General features: G+C 47.2%; 1 protein-coding gene and 1 long non-coding RNA gene across 5 annotated transcripts; one reads left to right on the plus strand and one right to left on the minus strand.

Moving 5' to 3' along the window:
- Positions 1 to 1,820: 1,820 nt before the first annotated feature.
- ERICH3 (glutamate rich 3) lies at positions 1,821 to 22,970 on the minus strand. 4 transcript variants are annotated; one of them, XM_032695939.1, is made up of 16 exons: positions 22,780 to 22,970; positions 19,683 to 19,776; positions 18,961 to 19,086; positions 18,355 to 18,426; positions 16,831 to 16,959; positions 16,141 to 16,224; positions 15,511 to 15,660; positions 13,998 to 14,216; positions 13,217 to 13,394; positions 12,275 to 12,461; positions 9,611 to 9,906; positions 7,755 to 7,976; positions 6,034 to 6,105; positions 5,579 to 5,725; positions 2,913 to 5,071; positions 1,821 to 2,471 (listed from the first exon to the last, which is right to left on the minus strand). In XM_032695939.1, exons 1-16 carry the CDS (start codon positions 22,797 to 22,799, stop codon positions 2,400 to 2,402), a joined length of 4,227 nt encoding a protein of 1,408 aa, XP_032551830.1. In that variant the 5' UTR covers positions 22,800 to 22,970; the 3' UTR covers positions 1,821 to 2,399. The 4 variants fall into 4 exon arrangements, with proteins under 4 accessions (XP_032551830.1, XP_032551829.1, XP_032551827.1 ...); XM_032695938.1 differs by having other exon boundaries at positions 1,821 to 2,466; positions 6,034 to 6,495; XM_032695936.1 differs by having other exon boundaries at positions 6,034 to 6,495.
- LOC116790710 lies at positions 22,885 to 24,699 on the plus strand. The gene is made up of 3 exons (XR_004358462.1): positions 22,885 to 23,046; positions 23,413 to 23,574; positions 24,004 to 24,699. It is a non-coding gene; the product is annotated as an uncharacterized LOC116790710 (long non-coding RNA).
- The last annotated feature ends 164 nt before the right edge of the window (positions 24,700 to 24,863 follow it).

Here is a 24,863-nt window from a genome sequence, read left to right on the forward strand (position 1 = left end):
CCAGCCAGGAAAGTTACCTTGAAGCCCTTGTTTCAGACAGACAGATGCACCGCCCATACGGTGCTGCCCACCAAGTGCTGCCTACCACCAGCATTCCAGGCAGTGTCTGAGCCACCATCCCACATCCCTTCCAGCAATGCCAGGGCTTGGTGCCCAGTTCCAGGAGTGGGACTTCAAACCTTCCCATGCCATATCCACATTGCACAGCTGGCGTGGGTTTGAATTGGTGAAATGCATCTCTTCAGTCTGTGGGATGTCACTAGGCTCCAGCTGTGCGAGGCACATCTGAGGCACAACCATCAGCAGCCAGTGACAGGCAACTGAGGACACCTGACAGTTCAGGGAGTTCCAAAAGCCTTCCTGATGAGCCAAGAATGAGTTATGCCAGTGGCAACACTGTTTGATAGTTTGCTTTGCTCACATATGCTCACTTTAATAATTAATCAGAGGGTTTTTTCTGCTGCATATCTTGTTTTTCCCCAAGTGCCACCTACTTTTCACTTAGAAGTTAATTACTAATTAGCACCAGATAGGAGAACAGAAAGGACCAAGGGAAACACTTCCAAACCTATACAATTATCCTTTTCCGTGGTTTCACTTATTACCAAATTTCTGCCTGCTCAGATGACAGGGACACTAATGTTTTGAAAGTCCACATACATGTTCCTAACCACAGGATTCCTTCCCCCAGTTGTTACAACCACATGCACAAGTGCCATTTATAAGTATTTCAAGAATGTTAAATAATGAACTGTCAGCATTCCAGTTCCTTATAATCACACTGTCCTGTTCACCAAGGCCTTCTCAGATGCCCTGGGTCTCCTGCAGCCCCAAAGGGGCTCCCAGGAATCCCTGCATCCCCATCTGCATTTGCTCACCTTGAATTGCCACCCATGTGTCCAAACGCTCAGGTGCAGCCATGCCACAGCCCCAGGCATGAGCTTTGTGTGGGTACCTGCCCAAGGCAGCTTTAGCAGCACAAACACTCAGCACAACATCAGTCAGTCCTTGGCAAACTGAGACAGACACCACAGCCCTGGCCCTGCTGCACAGGAAGGGGTTATTCCTACAGTTAAACCGCTGGCAAAAATTGAAGGAGCTGCACAGACTGGTACAGGTGTTTAATAGACCCAAGTGAACGTGCAGGTCTGATATGTTCACGGAAAACACAACCTCCTGAGAAGGTCCTTAGCAGGAACGTGCACAGACTGCACGTACAAATGCAACTGCCTCTAGTACAGGAGGGAACACAGCAACCACTTGATCACATTTGAGTTTCCACTCCCATGCATATTGATCTAAAGTGACTCAGAGAACCAATCCACTCAAAATCCTACTCATTTCAGCCTCATTTCCCTACTTGAAATGCAATTACAGTCCCTACTGTGTGGGGGCTGAGTCTCCTGTGCCCACCAAACAGCGCCTAGAGGCTGCTGCACACCCAGCCCCAGTTGCCCAGCTCAGAAAGGTCTTGGTGGGCCCATAGAGGTACAGGAGAGCTGAGAGGAGCCTCAGGCAGTAGAGAAGGGCAGCCACTGCCAGGCCGAGACAGCTCTACACTGACCACCCTCTTGCAGCCTCAGCCCAGGCTCCATGGGCCAGGAAGTCACTCCTGACCAACACTAGCAAAAGCAAAAGGTCAGGCTTTATGCATTTACAAATACTTGTTAGAATTGTTCTGATTTAACAACTTTCAACATTTCAAAGTGCCAAGCATGCCCTGAACTGTGGCCAACAGCAAGCGTGGATCCCTGAGACAGAAGCCCCTCATGCCCCCCAGCACAGGAGGCACTCTGCATGCAGGAGAGCTACCCTCCCCTAAAACCGTCGTGTGAGGCCTCCTTCACCTCTGATTCTGCCATTGCATCTCTGCTGAACATCCCTGGATGATCTTAACAGAATCAAGCAATGGCATGCACAAGTGCCCCATGTACAGCAGTAAGGACACAGCTTGACTGACAAAAAGCTGCAGCTCAGAAAGGCAAAGACACCCCAAAAAATGACAGATACACTCAGACATGGGCACCCTGTACAGACAAACACACACAGCACATCTGCCCTCATCCTCCTGCCCGCCTGCAGGAGTGATGCATGGGGGAGGAGGGGAAGTTCAGCCAGTCCAGTATTCCTCTGGTTTTTGGGAAGAACAAGCATGACAGCTTGCGGAACAATCCTGGTGATTACTGTCTTCATAATTCTGAAGCAGCACTGTTTCCTGGGCTGGCAAACACAGGCTCATTTCAGTTGTCTGCTGCACACTGAGGAGCTGCTATGGTGAAATGTGACAGGTCATTGTGGTACTCGCGGAGTCAACAGAGGAGTGACATCCCATCTGGCACAAACCCAGAGCTAATTGTGCGAATGTTGCAGGACAAGCATGGAGGAGCTGCTGAAAAAGCTCAGAGTAGAGTTTCTTCCCCATCATGGGACTGTCCTGCGGATACGATGACTGGGTCTGGGTTTGCACTGTCCTATGGAACAATGAGCAGATGTTACAGAAAATGTTCTGAGCTTGGAGCTACAGAGGTATTGCTGTGACATCTCCTACAAGCAGAGGCCAGAGTAACAGCAAAGCCAAGTGCTGATGCTGACCTGGTGCTCCAGAGCCCAGAGGTGCTGCCAGGGCTCACCCAGTGCCACCAGAGCTGCGGCAAGCTGGGTGGGGTTAGCTGCTGTGCACGGCCAGAGGGGAGAGAGGGTGGAGGGATTGCAAGAATTAATGTCACAGCAAAGAGATTTACTCGGGATTTTGGGAACAGGAAAGAACGCAGGCAGCCGCCACCCAAAAGGATTTATCATCCCTTGTCCCAGCTACCAGCAGCAGACAATTAAGCAATGGATAAGGAATGGTGTATCCTCTGCCTCTGACAAGGATCAGCCTGGGGGCAGTGACCAATCCACATAGGACTCACCTGACAGGGCCTGTGGCTCCTCTCACCCACATCAGCGGCTCCTGAGCTCCCTCCGATGGGACTGTCCTTCCTCTGTTGCCCGGCCCCAGCAGAGCTCCCTGCACTTGCCAAGACAGCCACTACCTCACTCTCTGTCATGTTTTCACAGGGGCCCTGCTGCTCTCTGTCTGTTTTCACTCCCGCCTGCTCCATCCCCTCCTGCTGCCCGTCCTTGCCCTCCACTGCCCCTGTCCCAGGACCTGCCAGCTGTGGCTGGGTGCCCAAGCACAGCCCCTCACCACCTGCAGACTCTCTTCCCATCAGCTCCATTCCCCCATCCCCATGGGCAGGGGTGCTTGGGGAGGTTTCTGCAGTCAGCAGATCCCCAGGGGACATTGCTCTACAGGCTTCTTCGTGCCCTGGGGACACCATAGGCATTGTGACCCACTCCCACTCTGCCTCACCCTGGCCCTTGGCCCCTGTCGGCTCTGGCCCACTTGCCTCGCACCCCAGTGCTGCCTCCTGGTTCATCCCTCGCTCACCGGCCACAGTTCCATCAGCCACCCCTGCCCTGTCCCTCCCAGACTCCCTAGCTGCCCCCCTTCCCTTGGCTGACATCCCCTCTGCCCCTGTCCCACTCTGTGCCCCCAGCACTCCTCCTGTCACCCCCTCCTGTGTCACTGTCCCTCTGCCCACCCTGCTATCCCCAGCCACTGCCTCCCCCTTGGCCAGCACCGGCTCCCTGGCCAGTTCCTCGGCCAGAGCCCCTCGCCCAGCCTGGCCACCCATCACGGCGATGGCCACCAGCCCGGGCTCCCCTGCCCGGCTCATGTCCAACCCCGGGGCCGGCATTGCTGCCTCACCCACCACCCCCTTTCCTCTCTCTTTTCCATACCTCAGCCACCCCTCCATCCCAGTTGCTGGCTCCCTTGGACCTGCTGCTCCACCTGTGGCCTCCTCTCCACCTCCCAACCCCTGGGTGGATGCCTCTGCAGACCCTCCCGCCACCCTTCCATTGGGTTTTTCTTCCATGGCTCTCTCTGTCTCTGCTTTGCTGCCCACAGATGGGTTTCCACTCCAAAGTGCTTCCACTGCACCCTTCTCCTCCTGTACTGCCGGGGTCTCTTCTACCTGAGATGACCCTTCACTGATGGGATCGTCCCCAGCACCCCCCAGCAGCCCTAACCCAGGTGCCACCTCCAGCACAGTACCCTTGCCAGGCTCCACTGGCACCTCCATCATGTTCTCCACTCTCTGGAGAGCATTCCCTCCTACCCTGCATACCTGGTCACGTTCAGATGCTGCTGCTCCTGTGGCAGCCTTCCCCATCTCCATCTGCTCTTCCCCTAACGCTTTCAGCTGGGAAAACTTATCTGGCTTTACAAACCCTTCCCCTCCAGGCATTGCTTCTTCTGTTTCTATATCCCCTAATGGTTCCAGGAGAGCCCCAGGCTTCTCCACTGCCTCCTGTCCTTCAGAACTGTCTTCCTCAACAGCCCCTTCTCCTTCAGGGCCAACAATCCCGGTAATACCTTCTCCTGCCAGGTCAGCATCCTCCACAGCCTCCTCTCCATTCGCCACAGCACCCACCACAGCATCCTTCCCTGTGGACCCTCCCTCCCACAGGGATTCCCCTGCCTCTGGTACTGCCTCACCTACCTCCTCCTCTGCTGGCAGCCCTGCCACTCCCTCGGGGCCTTTCTCCACGGCCTCCTCCTCAGTGACCCCTCCAGCCCCCCCCTGCCCCTCAGACACAGCTCTGTCTGACTCCCAGCCTGGCAGTGCCCCAGCTGGCCCCTCTCCCCCAGGTGCCGGCTCTCCTAGTGCTGCCTTGCTCTCTGTCCTTTCCACCAGCACCTCCTGCTCCCCAGGTGACACCTCTGCGCTCGACTCCACTATCTCTTGTGTCCCCTTCCCTTTTGGATGTTCCTCTGCCACGGTGCCTTCCTCAGGTGTGGATTCCTCCAGCGCAGACCCTGTCTCTTCCTGGGGCAGTAAATCCCTCTCCCGTATCCCTTCTCCTCTGGCCTCTTCACTGCCAGCATCTCCTCCCGTGGCAGCACCAACGTGCTCCGGGGCTTGTCTCTGCCCTGCCACCTCCCCTTCTCGTACTTCTTGTCCTGCTGCCTCCTGCACATCAAGGCTTCTCCTCCCTTCTGCCGAGAAACTTCCATCTGGTGCTGTTAGGGAAAAATAAAACATTGATTTTACTCAGCGCTGTGTCAATGTTACATGTTTTACAGGGTTAGTCTTAAAGGTAGCATCTCTGCCCAGCAATGAGGGACACCAGCATGGGGACCAGAAGAAAACTTGCTATGCTTCTTCTCATCACACCCCTGGGCTCTGACTACATCTCCAGTGCTGCTGTCCTGGCATCTGGCATAATGAATTTAAGAAAAAATGTTGATGCAAGGCCAGCTTTCATCTTTCTGTGGCTATTTTCCTGACTCACAGCCAGTTTATCATGGCCTGGGGTCTTTGCCTAGAACCATTTAAATGCTAAAAAAACATTAATTATACATGACTACAGAAACCAGCTAGTCATCACCCAGTTCTATACAAGTTAGGAAAGAAAAAAGCACAAGGAGGGTTAATAGCCAAAGGAAAGGGAAAGGGCAAACACATCTGTAAAAAGACTTCAGATTAATAAGATTTAATCCTTCTCCCTGACTGACAGTCAACCTCACCTTCACTGGCATCATGCTCTGTACTTGCTGCGTTCTCTGCTTCCTCACCGGCATGGGAATCACCAGGTTCAGGGTCAGAATTCACAGGATGATCATTTCCAGTTGCCTTTGCCATTTCCTCCTCATCTGGTTTGCAATCTTCAAAAACTATCACAAAGAAAACAGGAAGTAAGAAAGAGAAACCATTAAAGAGCAAAAGGGGAGTAGAAGCCATCCAGCCACCTCAGCTTGGTTTAAAATGGTTTAAAATTCATGTTTGGGCAGAGCCTTACACTGGAAACACTAGCAGAGAAACATCAAGCCAAGGTTATGTTCTGAGTGGTTATTGGGCTCACAGCAGCACAGAGTGCTCCAGCAGCCTGAAAACAGTCCAGCAACTCCCTGTGCTGCATCGTGACTGAGAGCATGGTGACATGCACCAGTCACTCAGAGCTATGCAGAGGGGCTGTACTCACCCTCTCCTTCCTCACTCCGAGGACAGTCTTTGTTGCCATCCTCCACATTCAACATCCTGGTTTCCCAAGGCACTGGAAGACATTTGTCCTCATCATTCATGCTGCTTTCTCCTGACCCAGCCTGTTTGAGTTCCCCGTTAACTTCAGGACTTTGATGCTGCATTGCCATTATATTTTCATGAAAAATTCCGGTATCTTCCCTTGCTGGTAGATCTTCTGGTTTTGCCTTTCCTGCTTTGTCTATTCCTTTGTTTTCCAGTGCAGAAGTCTCCTGATTCTCCTCCCTTCTGAGCAGTTTATTCGCCCCATTCCCATTTCCATACTGTGCATGTGCTGTGCTATCAGACGCCCTTTTGATATCACACTCCTCCTTGCCATCGTCCGTCATTGTTTCAGCATGAGAGTCACCCTCAGTGCTGCACTGAGTGCTGATGGACGAGAGAGAGTCTGCAGGTCTCCTCTCTGGAAACAGCAAACAGTACTTTGGTTTAGTATTTGTCATTAAGCATCTGCATTCACTGGGCACTCACAAAGGACAGAATTTCAACCAATAGCAATCTCTGAATTACACCATCTGAGGATATTGTGACAAAATTCCAGTAAGTGCAAACAGAAGAACATTGGCCAGATGTATCAATGATTAAATCCATTTAACATTTTCGGAGGTTTTTTCTGATAATAGAAATTAAATTAACCTCTAATGGAAACTAACCTTCTGATAATGGAAATCACACAGAAATACACCTCCAAAAGCACCTTTAAGTGTCACTCAGACAGGGTTTTGCACAGATTCTTGAGCTCTATTTGATAAAAGACTTCAACCATAGCAACGATCCTTCAGCGCACTCCTGTTAACTCACTGAAAGATCTCCAAAACCACGTGCAAACCATTCAGGTCAAACTGGAGATGAAGTTCACTGTCTTCTCTAGAAAAACATACAGACACCATCATTTAAATTCAAAAATGGAAAGTTTGAGGGGAAAAAAGGCAGTAATCCTTCATCTAACACTGAGCTGAGCAGCAGAGTTGACTGCTGCACAGCCTTGCTGCTGCCCATAGTCCACACAGGTTCAAGAAGAGATTGGTGAAACTCAAGGCAGAAAAATCCAGTCAGGCTGAATAAGTAAAAGTGTCAGAACTGTCATCCATGCAGAACTGCATGTTCAGAAGAACATGTTGTACCAAGAAACCTTACAGCCACAGTTTAAAGATTCCCACTCAGAGTACCACTCCTCCACCATGGGAAAACCCAAGGTTGTTCCTCTCCAGACCTTTCCCCTCAGACAATCTAATGGTTTCTGGATCTCTGGCACAGACAGATACATTAGGGCCATATTCAGGGCCACTAAAGACAGCACTTACAAAACCCAGGGTGGTCTGTCAGGTTTCCTGGGACCCCTCATAAGGTGAAAGGGGTCACAGCTTCTCAAGGTGTGAGTCCCACTGACACAGAGGGCTGCCCTGCAAACCTGCTGCCTGCCTCCATCTCCATTTCAGCACCTAAACAGCTCAGCAAAAAGCCCACGCTCCCACTTTCAGGGGGTTGCTTGCTGTTCAGTGGCAGATGTAAAATTAATAACAAATAAAACATCTGTCTTTTACCTTGTCAGTAGGAATGACATGGGTTTCTTCATGCAGACTCACCATGCATACTGGACACACAAACTGTAAAATATGCATCAGGTCAGCTTCTCTAAGCCTCACTACAAACAAAACTAACCTTGTTGATTATTCTCAGAGTCCCTGTCAGAGTATCCATCACTTTCGTCTTTCTCACTGTCAGAGGCCTGGAGTGCCTTCTGCGATGAGGTTCCACTCTCCTTTCCATAGTCTAAACTATGGTTTTTATCATCTGAGGATGACTCTGACATTTCATTTGTTTGATCAGCAGTCTGTCCCTCTTCATTAACTTCTTCATCTGCTTCAAAATCTTCATCATACCCTAAAATAGAAGAATTGCACTGTGAGACAGGAAACAGAATTCACAACTAATAACATTATTTTTAAGCAGACATTAATCTCCTTTTGCCCTTATATTTGCTCAGTCTTTTTAAAGCCATGAGAGAATCTAAGACCACAGATAGGAATCGTAAGAGCACATTATCATAAAAAAGCATCATGTTCCTCATAGAGTTGCAAAAATGCAGCAAAACTACTGACTGATGCACTGAGCATGATTAATGCATTAAAACAAAACCAAACAAAATCATTAGCCACAGAAAGAACTAGAAAAATTAAAAGCTGGGCAAACTCAGAAATTAAATGCAAGAGTCTCTTATTACAGGAGAAAAACTGGTTGTGATGAAAAAAACTACAAGTGATCAAGAAAGCCGGAGAAAGTTAATATATTGTAGTGCAAAGCATGATAAATAGCTAAGAAGTGTCTTACAAACTCAATGAATCTAATTAAACCCAGCCAAAGGGCACTGCAGAGGCACGCTTTTATAACACTGCTCTGAAATGCTCCTTCAGGCTCAGGGGAAATCCCCGTACAAATGAAGACTGCACAGAATTACCACTCTTACATCCACAAGTCTGAATTTCAGCCAGGCACTTGCCTGACAAGCTGTGACATTTGACAGATAACTTTGCTCAGATCTGTACGTAAAGATGCATTAAAGAACACTCCCCTTCCATGCCAAAGCTGCACTGTGCACATCCCAGGCACCAGTACAAAAGATGTCGGTGATTCCCACCTAAAATCCAGTCATTCCGCTGTTATTAGAGGCTCCCTGCACCCGCAGCAGCAAGGGAAGACACCTGCCCTGTGCAGGTGACTGTCACTGCTGCCACACTAGCTGTCCCTCGTGCTCATCATTCCTCACCTCCTTTCTTTCCATCAGGGCTTTTAATATACTGAAGGGACAGAATGCCAAGGGTAGAAATGAAGAGTTCCTGATGCAGAACCAATTAGGCAAATAAACAATTACCCAGACAATGACAACTAAGGGAATAAGGAGATTTATTTTCTGTATTAAAAATCAATTGAGATTCCAATTGCAGTGTTGGCAGTGAGGACTCCTTAGTTAACTCTCAGAAGGGCAGCTCCTCCTGAAGGAAAAAGGCCTGATTAATCCCAAACACACATCTGGAGGGACTAACAAGGCATCTGAGCAGTCACACCGCAGAACTGTGAAAGGAAAAATAGGAATAAGAAGTAGGAGTTAAAATCTCTCTCTAAATGTGACTGCCTCTGAAGAAGACTACGATAAGGAAGCGAAGGGAGAGGCTGAGCTCAATGTCTCCTCCACGGAAGAGAACATCTTCCACAAGATCAGGTTGCCCCAAGCCCCCTTCAACCTGGCCTTGGACACTTCCAGGGATGGGGCAGCCACAGTTTCTCTGGGCAACCTGTGCCAGAGCCTTACCACCCTTCCTTACTCACTTTCTTGGCTCTTGCAAACCATCTCGTCCTGTTGGATGGCTGAAAGGAGTCCCACTAATTCTATTGCCCAGCCACAGGCATCACCATATTTCTCAAGCCCCAGGCAAAGTGAGAGGCCCATAATCCCATACCTTCTCCAGAATCATCCTCTCCCATTTCTCATCCCCCACTCATGTTTGGGAATACCGTACCATTTTTACTGATGTCTTCCTGACTATCTTCACTCTCATGACCAGATTGGTTTGTCATTTCTTCTTCTCTGTACTCCTCTGCAGTCTCCATTTTTTCCTCAACAGTTTCCGCACTTGCTTCATGAGACGGTAAGATGACTAACATTGAATTTTTCACTGATTTCTGCTCAACACTGCTGTTACTTGGATCACTGTGCAGAGTACATTCCCAGGAACCCACATGCTTCTCCACACGGTACTCTATGTTTCTCTTGGGAAGGGATAGCTTTTTGTCCAGGCCCATCGCAATAATGCACCTATAAAATAACACAGATTAGGAAATATCACATTTTTCTTCCTGTGAACAATGGAAGGCAGCAGACAGCAAGTTCAGCTCATTATCAGCAGTGAAACCAGATACCATCTGCCTCTGCACTGTCACAGTGACTCACATCAAGAAGCACCCCAAAATCCCAGAGAGCTCCCCTAACACAGAAGAAGTTCTTCCTTGAAGGAGAGTAACACTGTCTGCACTTACAGGTGACAATTGACATTTAACAAATTAAAACCAAAATTATTACAAGTGACACTTCATTAGAACCTGCACGGTCTGCATTGGCTTTGAAGACAGAACCTCTGAGAAAGGCAGACAAGCTCCAAGTCACATGTGGGCTGGATCCAGATCCTGCTGTAAAACCCAGTAAAGTGGTAACTCAGGGTTTGTGCATAAGACTGGGGGTTTCTGAATTTGTCTGCTGGGTCTCATAACTGTGGGGGATGAGGGAGATTGAAGGTGAATCATTTTCAGCTTCTGTTCTGTTTTCCTATCTAAAAGAAACCCAAGCAGCTGGAAAACAAAGCATTTTGAATGAGCTGTTGAGATGGCTCCTCTTGTATAAAATGGAGCGACATGTGGTCAGGAGGCCCACACAAGAGACCAGAGTTCCTGTTTCTGATGGAACATTAACTGACACCAAGAGCCACCCCACACCACCCCGCACCCACCACAAGGGGCAGGACACCATGCTGTGGATAGTACGAGGGGTCAAATCTGCAAGCAGAGGGTGAAACTGAAACTGGAACTTTCGCTTTAGCTACTCCCAAATCTCTCTGGAAAAACATTTTTTCTTCAAGGACAACTATGTCTTAAAATCTCTTCTTCCCCCCCAAACTGCTTTTTTAATGTAATGCTTGATTGCAATTCCCCTCACATTTCAACTGCCTCCAAACTACTGCGAAATATCCCACAGTCATTCAGGCCAGAAATCTTTTCATTTTGTGGGCATAAAAAATAAACATGACCATTTCTGAAGAGTCCTACCCCTTAATGCTTTGTTCCTTGTGTTTTCTTCAGGGACCTTTGGGATATTGAAGCACTTCTGCTGTACAGAAATGCTGAATCTCAGACAGCAGAAAACTCTCAGAGCAAGGCTCAGACATGGTACAGAAATCAATGCATCACCTCATCGTGAGCCAAAGCCCTGACCTACCATGTTGGGAACCAGAGCAGGTATTCAGTGTGTGTCACAGAGCAGGAAACAAACACAGTTGCACCTGACTTGAAGGGATGTGAAACTAATTGTCATTTATGGGGAAAATCAGGTCAATAGAGATGGGTTTTAAGTCACCAGATAAGGTCAGCTGGACTGACAAGAGGCAGGAAAACAGAAATCACTATGAATAAGAGGGGAAAGGGGACAGAAAGGGGGCTGATTCAGGAAGGAATTAATCAATTTTTGAATACTATATTAAATTCAGAAAATTCACTTCAAATCTTTCTAGAAATCACACAAAGCTGAGATTTGAGCACTTCCTAAATTCTATAGCCAATATATCCATTCTGAATTCAGAAGCTATTCACTTCTTTGAACATGCTAGATAACACATTTACATAAATCATGTTCCTTGTTAGACTGGAATAAAAAAATATGGTACAATATTTCTTAGAATTCAATCCTTATCTGAAGGAACCAGGTACAGCTTTGTGGACAATCTCTTGTTCCAACTGCTTGCTGCTCTTTTAAAAATTATTTCTTAAAAGAACATGAAAGTTTTTAAATTATCCACATATCCAGAAGTTTACTTGTCTGGCCTGAATTAACAATCACAGAAAAGGAAGATTTATGACAATTAAAGCTTTTTGGCAGAACCACAGTTGTTGGTCACAGCACTGACTTTCACCCAAACCCGAGACCCTTCTGCACAGATTTGCTTTCTGAACAATCACCAACATTCAGTGCTGCCTTATTCTGCAGCCAGGGGTATCACAGCAGAATCCCACCTCAGAGGCAGAGCTGTTTAAAAATAAATTACGCACAAAAAAGCCTCTGAAAACCACAGCCTGATATTTGTTTCACTGCCGCCTGGGCCAGAGACACACGGGTGGCACATGAACCACACCCCACAGCCACTGCTCCATGCTCAGCCACCTCTAACACTCCAACAGAGCCAGCACCAACACTGTCCATGCCATGCACACAACACAGGGAGACTGAGCAGGCACAGGAAAACGGCTGTGCTGGCACCCTTGGAGGTGAGACCCTGACAGGTAACTGCAGTCCAAGGGGCACTGAGAAACAGAGCAGGTTCTACAGAGCTGTGGGGAGCCAGAGAGATGAAACAGGAACAAGTGAGAAACTCTCTAAAAACCAAGTATCTGTGAGCAAAGTGTACTCGTCTCCGTACCTGTAGCAAGGAGATGCTCCCTCCACGTTGAGAAACCTGAAGTATCTGTTTCTGCTTCGCAGCCGGGAACGCCTCTGATGTTTGTACTCACAGCAACAGCTCAGCCTGTGGACTTGCATCCCGTTGAGAAAAAAGGTGAGGCTGAACGGGAAGCCATGGTGCCTCTTGGAGATGAACTGGAAGGTCTCTGCAATCATAGAAAGAAAAGGTTCAAAGAAAAACATTACACTTCCCTGTCAGCCTGGGGCAATTGCTGTATCTCACTGGCATCAGCACAGCACTCAGCCCTCTGTGCCAGCCACTGGGGTTCTCAGCTCTGTTCATCAGTTGGTCACACTCTACCCCTACACACACACACAGCCCTGGCTCTCACCATCCCCAGGATCCAAGGTGGGCACAGCTAGGACAGGTGAGCACACTGTCAGTTTGGCCACTCTGCTACAGCAGAAGAGAGGTAAGAGCCTCCCAACCATTTCATGTGCCCAGCTTCCCAGAACGCAATTCACCTTTTACTGGTGTGATGGAATTGCACTCACATAAAAGAGATGAGAACTGGGCTCCCACTATGTACTTTTCCTTCTGGAATAATAAGCAACATGCACTGATGTATTTTAGCTACTCAGATAAATCCCATTTAAGTCCAGCTTGCTGCTACAACCACTCCATTAACCATACATCTCTATAGAAGATTAATCTAAGCTTCAGTATTTTGTTAAATTAGCTCTCTAAATTCCTTCTACCATAATTTGAAAAAGTAATTCTAACTTCACTTTCAATCATGGAACAGTAGATCCAGATTTAGTGTGGAGGCAGATGGCATAAAAATCCCTGGATGCAGGTATCTTGACTGAGTTCAGCTGAAATCATTTTGGTGTCACAGCAAAGCTTTAACCAAAAAAGATGCTGCCAGAATCAATATGAGCTCTTTGACTCTATCCTTACCTCCTTGCAAAAGCTTGCCACTGTAGACACAAAGGTTTTCTCCTCCACAGTGCTGCTGATAGACTTTGATTTCATCCCTGTAATCATCATGAGACAAAGGCAAACTCTTTCCTAGGTAGGCCATGGTGACAACAGCATTGCTGCATAATGGGGATTTGGGGAACCCTCCAGAATTCTGCAGCAGGAAACACACAGAAATGCCTTCAGCTTCCAGCTCCAACAGGAGGGGAACAAAAAGCTCATGGCTGTGCAGCACATGCTTGAGGCTTCCAGGCTTTTACGACAGGTGCTGGGCTGATTAAATTGGGAAGCGTTTGTAACATGCAGGCGGCAGGAAATATTTCAAACTGAAAACCCATTTCATTGAATAGCACCAAATTGCAGGGACCATGTCTCATGACCCATATTGTCCCTCCCAGTCCTGAGTTCCTACAAGTTTATTTACAGGAGTCAAAACTGGCTGGAGACAGAGTATAACCCATGCAGTGTTCATACACTTCAGGCATTTCAAAAATCCCTGGAGCTCTGGTGCCAGCTATGGCCAGAGATAGGATCAGATTAACTGAAGTGGAAGGTCCTACGGGTTTTTGTTCAGAACCTGTTTTCTCCCCAGCTGATGAAAAACACCAAATGCTTTAGTTTACAGAGGCACGTACAGCAGTTATATATTTTAATAGTTAATCATTTTCTTTATGCAAACTAGGTATGTACACCTTTCAGCATTAGGCAAATAGACCAGTGAGGAAGGTAACACAGCTGTACACAGACAGAGATAACTTACCTTTGTTACAAGTTGCCCTGTGTCATTCGATGCAGTGGTGGGACGAAACCGTCTCCCTGTGGGCACCCCACTTCTCCCTGCAGGGCCACCCCTGTCCCCTCTGCGCCGGCGAGGTGGTGGCACTGGCACCACACAAGGGTTAATGACAGGCAGCTGATATGGGGATACACCAGTCACGTACTCCACTGAATTCAGAAGCCTTAACTCACTTCTCTCCCCCTGCAAAAACATTTTAACCAGGTGACATAGGTTTTGCAGAACCAATTCCTAAGCATACAGAACTGGCCATGGTCTGACTGCTTGGTACATTTAGCAGCACACATCCTTCTGGAACAGCTCCTTAACATGGGGCCTGTAATTTGTTCATTAAAACATTTCTGTGCTAAATCCTTTTCTTTTAATTAGCAAGACAACATGTGGATTGCTTGAAAATGTCACCCTCAGAGATACAGACAGCACTGCAAACCAAGCCCTGCCTGCAGCCCAGCAGAACTCTGATCTCAGACAGAACGCTGCAAAGCCCCGCAGCAGTGCTGCTCTCACAGCTGGAAAGCACGTTCCAGAGCAGCCAGAGTTGTCCAACAGGAACATCACTTGGTATTTATTATACAAAATGAGGTTCAAAATGCTGCTTCCCCATCTGAGTGGAGGTTTAGTCCTCTTTCAGAATGAAATGCAAACAGAGGACCAGGGTCTTGAAGAGCAAGACATGGCCAGAGAACAAGTCCTGTAAATGCTGCATGCTCTGGCTCTGAGCTCTGCATCACATTCTCATAACTGACACCTGATTTAGCTGTTTCGTCAGTTGAGAGCATTAAAGAAACCATTAAATCACCCATAATTTGAATATACATAAACAATACCAGCAAATTCTTGGACAAAGGATTGTGATCATCCCAACACAGAGCAAATGCAGAGCAGAAGGGAGCTATTCATACAGTGTCTGTCAGCTAGTGGTAGCAGGTCACAGTCCCACTCCAAAATCTTCCATGGAACTCATATCACAAAGCCAATTACATTATATTTTTCTAGAACAGAAGACAACTCCAAATATCACTTGAAAGTGATGGTGAACATATCGAGATCATGTTTGACTCTCATTCTCTGAACCCACTAGTGTGACTTAGTAGGAGGAATGGTTAAAGAAAAAAAGTTTTTTGCTACTTTGTAGCTGTAGATGAAGATGAAAACTTGTAATACTTGTAAGTGAAAATATTCCACTGGTCTTAACCTCTCTGCGTAACAGAAAATTTACATAGAAGGAGGAAATTTTGTATGCAGAGAGATTTTATACTATGAAAGATTAGTCACCACGTTTTTCCTCAAGAATTGGACCAGTAAGACAACATCTTGAAAATTAAGGGGAAGTGAAAAAGGAGAGTTCAAATAAAAGCTGATGCCATTTGAAAGGCATCGTCCCTGCACTACACAGTTCTGCGAACTACAGTACTAAAGCAGTATTATAAAACTGTCCCTAAAATGCTATTATTTTCAGAATGAAATACAGCCTCACCCCACGGGCAAACTGCTGATTCCATTCCAGTACGTGGCACTTCTGTTGGGAACCCTTTGGTAGTGACCCTGCTGCAGCCCGGCCGCGAAGGGGCTGGAGGCGAAACGGTTGCTGCACGTTTCCTGGAGCTGTATTTGGTCGCCAGGAACTCTACGAAAGGAAAAAGAAAACAGCAACAAAATCTCAGTGCATAACTTCCAGTGCAGAGCAGCACCATAAAGGAAAAAAACAGCACTGATGAAGATATCTGGAAGCAGTGAGTGATTTCAGGTACCTCCAGGACAGGACATTTTCTAGTTCTCCAAAAAGTCAGACCCCTTTAGGCAACTCTAACTGACCATGCAAAACTTCATCATCCAAGACAACTCTTGGCCATAAATACAGGTTTTGCTACTGTCTCTTCACCGTGCAGCCTTGAAGCAAACATGATGAACTCCCAGGAACAGTAGCAGTGCACTGTGGACTTCAGCACATGGACACTAAGAGAATGCACAACAAAAACATGCCTATTTTTCTTCAATACTCAGCTTTTTTTCTGACTTTTTTATTTCATCTTGTCCTTGTATACCCTTCAGAATACCAAGTTAAAAAGTTACAGCCTAACAGCACTGTTTAACTGAGGTAACTCACCACCTCAGAGTGTGCAGGCTCCTTGGTTCGGTGCTGATGAGAAGAATGTCCACCACCACAATCAACTACAAGTCCAGATGCCCTCTGTATGGAGAGAAGGTCATTCAGGACTTGAAAGTCTCTCTTCAGTCTGCACCAATTATCATTATTGACATGGAGAACTAATTAAAACTGAACTATATATTTAGCCTTTGACCTTAGGCTTTACTATCATTATATTTCCAGGGTATATTAACATTGTTTCTTTGCTGTTAACAGAGAGTAAGAGCCAGAGCTCCAGAACTCATTTCAGAGCTCTCTTTCAACTCTGTTTTCTAAAAGATCTCCACTGCTTTCAGGACTTCACAACATGTGTAACCCCTTCTACAGCTCAGGCATTCACTGACAATGCTCAATGCATTGATACCGACTCATCTCATGAGGCAGCTAAAAGGGAAAGATTGAAGCAGATTTATCAGAGAGCAAAGGTTTTGTTTGGTTTTTTTCTAAGTTCTGATGTGCCATGGCTGCAACACTGTCTTCTGAAGATTCCTCTTTAATGACAGAACTCTGCAAACAGGATGAGGCCGTAATCCAGAATGACCCAGGTAGTCAGTGCTCTGTCCTAAGTACAGATGTCACAGGTCCATGTGCACACTTCCAGCTATCCATGCTTCCATGATAGGAAATGGAGAAGTCATCAAAACTCACCCATTGTGAGCGACCAGCTCGATCTCCAGTCACTAAAGGATGAAGCCCATCATGGTTCCTTGGACCAAGTGGTGGATGTGGAGAACGCATGGGGATCGCATCTTCCACTGATCTTCTGAATTGTTCCTCCTAAAAGAACAGAAATATATGTCTCTGAGGCACCAAATACTCTAATGGTGATGTCTGAGCCTCATTACATCTCTTTCACTGGACAGCTGTGATGATCAGCTCACCTGGACCTGATGGAACACCTAGTTAAGGAAGGAAAGGAAATCATGGGAGAATGCGAAAAGACAAGTGAAAAGACTTGTCACCAGCTCTGATCCATTTTCCTGCAGCTGTCTCCAGCTGCTCACCCCCCAGATTCAATTCATCTGCCTATTTCTGTGTATCTGCCAGTTCCTGGTTTTTTGAAGGTCTTTTTAAATTTGAGTGCACCTGCCTCTTCCCTGCTCTGACTGCGGTCCATCTCCCCTTTCTCTCCTCACCAACCCTCCACTGGGGATAACTGTTCCACTGGAAACAGACAGCTCTGTATCTCAGCTTCCCTCGCTCAGGGATCTGCCTTCCTCCTTTCCTTTCAGATGAGCGACTTGGCTGAATTCACTGAACATATGAGGTGAGAATTAAGTTACACCACTGGCTCCAGCCAGGCTCCTGCAGCCCAGCACAGCACATACAGATCAGGTATCTGCAGGTGTCTCGCTGAAGAAAGCAGTTCTGGTATATGTTTCAAAATTACCCAAGCCCAGGATCCCTCATAGGGTGCTGAAGTTGCTGCTTTCACAGAGTGACTTCCTACCACAGGAGTTTCGTCAGCAAACAACGCCTCTTCAATTCCCACAGTGACCAGTATCTTTTAGGAAAATCTCCTTTCTTCACCTGAAGAGCTGCCTATAGATGTATTATTTACAGTTTAACAGATCTGACAATGCTCCCCAGCTGCTCAAAGCAGCAGCCAGCTTCTCAAGGCACTCTCCTCAAAGCATTCTGGCTCCTAATACAGAAAAAAAAAGCAGAGCAAGTTTCTGCCGAACAACTTTTCCCATATGAATCCAAGTGACTTCATGGGGAGAACCATTGACTTCTGTGGGATTTCCATGACTCTAACTACAGAATCAAGCTCGACCTACATGACAGCAAAGTGAAGGCTCCTGAAACCTCTTTTCATTACTCAGACACCAGTTCTGCCCAAATCCTGTGGAGAGGCAAACGACTGAACACATGAGCTCAGTGCTCAGCAGCAGTCAAAAGCACAGAGGGTCTAGAATTACTGTGAGGAGAACAGGTCTTGAATTATTCATCCTGTTCTGGTTCCCTCTTTCAAAACAGAAACAGTAGAACTAGAAAAAGTAAAACAATAGCAACGGTAGTGAGAAGCTTAGAATGGCTCAGCTAAGAAAGATTCAGACTGAGGGTCTTCAGCTTGGAAAACTGAGAAGGAATATGAAGAAGGTGTGTAAAACTACAGATGCTTTGGAAATAGAGAACAGGCATCAGCACCCAGCAGCACTCAAGCCTTACCTTGATTTTCTGCACCCTCTCCTTCTTTGCAGAATATTCAAGTTTCCGTTTTATTTCCAGCTGATGATGACGCTACCAACGTAAGAGGAAGAGAAATCGCATTAATGGGCATTATGAGATGTCAGTGAATGCAACAACATTTGGTTCTGTCCTCCTTGTCCTGTGCCTTCTCCCTGGCTGTTACCCTCATTGAGCCTGAGGGCTCATAAAACTACTATGGATTTGTCCTGATATGTCACAGAAATGTGCCCAAATTTTGTAGTCAGATGATAAATATAAATGTATTCAAACAGTCTTGGTTTTATTAGGATTTTTTTAAGTAAACTAGTCCTGTGAATATCATCCCGTAATCTGAGGGCTGCCAAAGAGCAGTGAGGGAGCCAAGACAGTGCCTGCTCTCGTGACAGTAGGGTTTGACAATGAGAGGCCTGTGTAGGTAATTCTGTAGAGAATGTCAAGCAGAGACTGCCCCTTTTCCCAGCAGAAGAGAGCCTTCCAGGGGGGCATGAGGGCACATATGGAAAACAGTTCAGTACAAGTTAACAGACCCTGGCTGTCAGCGGGGAAGCACCTGAGAAGGCTCACACACCCCCAGTAAGGGCATACCTCCATGTCAAGGACCTTATGAAATATGGCACGAGCCAGGCACTCCTGGACGTATCTCTGGTGGTCCCTCCTCATGGCATTGAGCCGGTATTCTTTCTCAGGTATTATTCTTCCACTTCTTGAGATCTGCCAAACACAAATATAATGTTACTGAAAAGGAGAAGATGGAATAAAGTATGTTTTGAAACAGTGTAATTTCCCAGGAAGACCACTTTCTCCTCCTGCTTAGCTACCACCTCTGCCCCTGGCATGGTCACAGGACTTTGACTCCATGGGCCCCAGCAGCCAAACAGAGGGAGCAGCAGCCACATTTCTAACAGACAAGGGCTCAGCCTTACTCCTCACAGGCCACTGCCCAAGGGGGTACAGGGAGTTAAACACTCACCTTCCCACTGTTAAGGGCTGCACCTGCCTTTCTACGTGAAACAGTCTCACCTAGGAGTGCACTGGTGCTTTTTAAAATGTTCAGCACATTCATCTTTAGCAAATCCTTCAGTTTTCCATTAAACACTTTTGAAAAATAACACTGAAGCTATTTAAACAACCGGTCAAGTCAAAGATATTTCAGTGTGAAAACCCTGAGTGAATCAACATGATGCTATATTTTTGCAAACTGAAAGACTTTGCAGAGGGAAAGTCCCATGAGCAAAAATAAATACAGGAAAAAAGGATTAAAACATTCTGAATTAAATGTTGAATTCAGGGAAAATTTTCAGTCTCACCAGTCCTGATCTCTGAAGGTGTTGTCTTATCCTGGCATTGCTGAAATATCCAACCAGATGTTTGTCTGTAAGGCTGTTGTAGGTTGCAAGAAATCTGCAATAAAATCAATACAGATATTTATAATCCCCTTGACTGAGAAATTATTACAGTTTAAGTTAAACAGAACTAGTCAATAATTTGCTGCACAAAATCCTGCCTTGGTGATTTATGCCCTATTTGTAAGATAAATGTCCATTAGATTATGTGAAAGCAACATCTTTTGGTCTCCAGAAAATTCGTATCAGAAACAAGTGAGTTGTTCGTCAGGCCAAGAAGCTCAGTGTGGAACCGCTGACAGGCCCAGCCCGGAGAGCCTCCACCACCCCCAGCTCCCACAGCAGCCCCCTGGGATGACACACCCTGACCTTGGGCATGGCAGTCCCACACAGTACCTGGAGCTGGATTCCAGCTGCACAGACGCAGCTCCCCAGCCACTCTGCCTGATGCCCTGTTGGTGGCAGGGACACTTTCCATAGACCAAGTTGCTCCAAGCTCCTTCCAACCTGGCCTTGGACACTTCCAGGGATGGAGCAGCCACAGCTTCTCTGGGCAGCCTCACCACAACCATCACAGCTACCAAAGATCAAACCTTCCAAAAACTGAACCTCAGATGTGAGAGCTGAACACAGAAACTGAAGCATCCATAATTAACAGATATATTTTTAAACAGTTCTTAACACAACTGTATCTTATTTTCTCTGTAAAATAAGGGCAAATAACAAAGTCAGTGACAGTAGGCTGCAGTTCGTAATACTCTAAATCCATTTACATTTGTACAATTTACACACTCAGGTGCATCTTGCATAATACATTCAGCCTGACCTTTGGGCTCTCTGGGCAGGTTGTGCTTTAGTTACACAAGAGACTAATATCTTTTGTTTTCTTTGGCTGTAGATTTAAATGCCACTGTACCTCTATTATATCCCTTTCATTTGGATAATTCAGTCAAATGTCTATTGCCAGGCTGAGCTGCCACACACAAAAACATACTCAAGGAAAGAAAGAACAATTTTATTTTTTTTTAAGAGATCATGCATTTATAGGAACTTTATGTGGAGTTTCACAACAACCTCGCAGGTAGTTGCCAACAATAAATTAAACTTTAAACAAACAAGCAATGTAGCTTATCCTGTTATGCCTGTTGATTAAGGACTGGTACTATAGCAACTGTTCTATGTTACTTTTTTAATCCAGAGTTTGCACTTGAAACCACAGATTCCACCAATTGTGATAAGTACTGATTTGTGGTATCACCCAGCATGTCGAGGCAGAAGAGAAACTCAGTCCAATTCCTTTGCATTCACTGCCTTGCATCTAAGAATTCCTGGACCATATAACTAAGTTAAAATGCAGCTCCCACCTGAGCACAGTGATGCGGCAGCTTCTGTTGCATGGATGTCTTGGTACAGGTATTTTCTCATTTGAATTATAAACAGGCCGGTCCTCAAAAATGCTCAATTAAATTCAGAGTTCAAAAGGGGCATTGGAGAAATAAGGAAATATGTTGGGCCTGAACCAAAGCCAATTAAAGCATTGGAAAGAATGCAAGTGGATCCACTAGGGTTTGGCCATGCCACGCTGCCTGGAGGAGCCCTCGCACCAGCCCCAGAACCCTCTGTGGCCACAAACACCGTCACAGACAGTGCCTCAGGAACAGGTAGGGACAGCCTAGCAAAGCAAACACTTGTCCCATTTGGTCTCTGCTCCTGCATGTGGTATCAACAAAAGGGGAACAAAGTTCTTGTCTGAGCAGTTTTCTCCCAGACTCCAATATTTAAGAACCACACAAAAACGTCACCTCTAAAACCTCTCCAGCAGGCAGAAGTGCAGAAATGACAAAATCCATTTTAAGAAAACACACAGCAAAGGGAAAGCACCAGCCTTAGCCAGCTCTATACAGCCTGTATGTCACAGCCATCACATCCCTCTTCTGGGTACTCCTGCGACTCCTTTTTCTCTGCCCATTTATCCAGTCCGTTCTTCTCTCCAAAATGCTGGGGTTTTATTAGAATTACAGGCAATTTTCCTGGCACAGAACCTAGACTGACTGATCTGTAGTTTCCATGAGTAGATCTGAAGCTCTTCTCAAGATGAGTCTCACGTTTGTTTGTCTGGCGTCACAGTCAGTGACAACATGTCACTGTCAGGTCAGTAATTTTGTATTTACAGTTATTTAGAATTCTATGATGCTATGACCATTGCCATTATTATTATTATTAACTGTATCTTTGTTCTCAGCTGGCATCTTACCCAAAGCACTGTGTATCACAATGATTTTTAAGAAGGATAAGAAGGATAAGAAGACAAAGCCACAGCAGGCATCCTACATGTTTTGCAAAGCAAATCTTCACAGTTAATATTTCACAGTGCAATTAAATCACCAAATAAATGATCTGAGAGAGGACCAAGGCATCAGTTATTGATTGGCAGAGTCACAGGGTATCATGGCACCTGTCTGCCATTCCCTCCCTAAGGAAGCCCAGCCACACAACCAGACATGAACTCAGAGCAAAGGGACACCTGTTCTGCTACTGATTTTTTGTGTGGACATGAGTAAGTTCTATCATTGCTTCTTTACTCAGAGCATCGCCCAGTACACCAGGATGTGCCAAATTTTGTCATGGAGACCTGCAGAGATTCTCCATTTCTCACTATTTGTCCTTGATATCAGCTCGGGCAAGTCTGGATTCTCTGAACTCACGACCTGCAGGTCTGGAGCCGGCCAACGAGGGAATGACCTGCAGCCCCCAGCGGGGCTCCCGCGGCTCCATCACCCCTGCGCTGGGGGAGGCGTTACCTGGACGGCAGAGTCGGGGGCCCGGGCGCTCGCTCCGGAACCCCAGGGTGTGTGGGGCAGGTCGGGGCATCCACACCCCCGTACCCCCAGCCCACGGCCGGCGCGAGCTGCAGGGATGCGCCGCTGGTGGCCCCGGCCCTGTCACTATCCCCGCAGAGCTGACAGGCCGAGAGTGACCGCGGGCGCGCCCGGAGCTGCCCGGGCACCGGGACCGCACGGACCCCCGGACCCCGCGCCCCCCGCGCCCCCGCCCCACTCACCGGGGCTGCGGGGCGCTCATGGCGGGCGGACCGGCGCTGCCGCCGCGTCCCGGGCGTCGCCAGGAGACGGCGGGAGGGAGGGCGGGAGGGAGACAGGGAGAAGGAGGGAGACAGGGAGAAGGAGGGAGGGAAGAAAGGAGCCGGCGCTCCGCCCGCCACCCCCGCTGCCCCTTGGCGTCACAGAATCACAGAATAGTTGGGCGTGGAAGGGACCTCTGGAGATCACCCAGTCCAACCCCCCTACCCAGGAAGGGTCACCTGGAGCAGGTAACACAGGAACATGTCCAAGGGGGGTTGGAATGTCTCTAGAGAGGGAGACTCCACACCCACCCTGAGCAGCTGTTCCAGGGTCTGCCACCTCCATGGAAAGAAGTTTTTCCTCGTGTTGAGGTAGAACTTCTTGTGTTTTGGTTTACGGCCATTGCTCCTCTGCATCCTGTTGCTGAAAAGAGTTTGGCACCATCCTCTTTGCACCCCCCTTGGATGTATTCGTAGAGACTGATGAAATCCCTTCTCAGCCTTCCCAGGCCCAGCTCACGCAGTCTCTCCTCATTAGAGATGCTCCAGACCCCTCATCATCTTTGTGGCCTCCACTGGACCCTCTCCAATAACTGCTGTCTTTCTTGTCCTGAGGAGCCCAGAACTGGACACAGCACTCCAGATGTGGCCGATGTGCCACTCTGTCACCGCCTCGGGGACACAGGACACTGCCGGGGACAGGCCCTGGCACAGACCCACAGCCCCGGACTCAGGCTGGCAAGGGAGATGAGTCCCAGCTGAAGCACAAACTCACAGGTGATGTTTCCAGGGGCCACAGAGCAACTGATCTGAGTGGAGATCCCCATGATGAGGAAGACCGGGGACAACCTTCCCCTATGATGCACCTGCTCCAAAATGTTAAAGGACTTCGCCACCCTCAGGCCTTCTGTGGCATGATCCACCCACACTCAATATTGATTTGCCTTCTGTAAAGGGAGCAACTATTAAGAACATCAATATTCGCTTCATATTTTATCTTTCCAGCCCTATAATTGAAGTCTCATTAATTTATTGTACCATCCTGCACCACAGGAAGAAGTCAGGAACAGATACAGGGGAAAATTACAAGGGAGAGGGTATGGCATTTTTAACGACTAGAAAGCGTAGGCAGCATTTGTTTTGGGCACATTGAGATTAACCAAGAGCAGCTGCTTTTCAGAACAATTCCACTCTTTTCTGTTTCAGAAACACATAGAACAGCAGTTTCCAGACTCTGGCATTGTATGTAACTCCTTGCTTTGAACCCCAAACCTCTCCTACAGATACCAAGGCCAGCACAAACACAAGAGCCTGTGCAACCTTTCCAACCACTCACAGCAGCACCAAGCAGCCTGCCACTGGGAACCACTGCCTCCAAAATCCATCCAATCAAATAGGAGAAGCTACTCAACAACCTGACCGAATTATTCTGCCCAATTCAATTGTCTGAGATCCCCATCCTCTTCCTCCATCCTTTTCTGCATTGCCAAGGGGCAGCATGTCCCAAAAAGAGAGCCAAACCAAGCACTCTCCAGGCTGACATTCTCTAGATGGGTGGCTTGCACACATCAGACACACCTCAGTCCTCCATCATTAGTTCTATTCACACTACTTTTCCCAAAATTAAAACAACCCCTTCCATTGGTACAATACATCACAAATGGACAGAAGAATAAACATTACATGACATTCCTTCACAAGTCAGTCTCAGTCCAGCTGTGTCATTCTGCCAGATCACCTGGCAAAGAGCAGCTGCAGTGTGATAACACAGAACTGCTCTGACACCTTCTGGTGACAAACCTTGTGACAAACACAGCCCTTGGAAACAGCAGCAATGAGGACAGACCCGAGAACTGTTCTGAATTTCACTTCTAAACATCAGCCACAATGCAGAAGCAGCACTAAGCAAGAAAGGAGACACTGCAAACCATCACCTCCCATTCATGTAATACCCCGACTAAACTAAAAAGCTGAATCAAAAATAATATTTAAACAAACACATACAGAGTATAAGGAAAATGTATACTTTTACATGCACATCGTCTCCATGATCAATCATTAACCAT

The sequence above is a fragment of the Chiroxiphia lanceolata genome, chromosome 9, assembly GCF_009829145.1.
Source record: "Chiroxiphia lanceolata isolate bChiLan1 chromosome 9, bChiLan1.pri, whole genome shotgun sequence".
NCBI lineage: Eukaryota > Metazoa > Chordata > Aves > Passeriformes > Pipridae > Chiroxiphia > Chiroxiphia lanceolata.

What these genes read in the sequence shown, in the direction of transcription:
- ERICH3 (XM_032695936.1), bottom strand. Translation starts at nt 22,799, where the DNA reads ATGAGCGCCCCGCAGCCCCG. An exon ending in ACCTTCAGAGATCAGGACTG is followed by an intron (nt 19,087 to 19,682) that starts GTGAGACTGAAA and finishes TGTGTTTGGCAG; the next exon opens with ATCTCAAGAAGTGGAAGAAT. An exon ending in CAGGGCAACTTGTAACAAAG is followed by an intron (nt 13,395 to 13,997) that starts GTAAGTTATCTC and finishes TGTTTCCTGCTG; the next exon opens with CAGAATTCTGGAGGGTTCCC.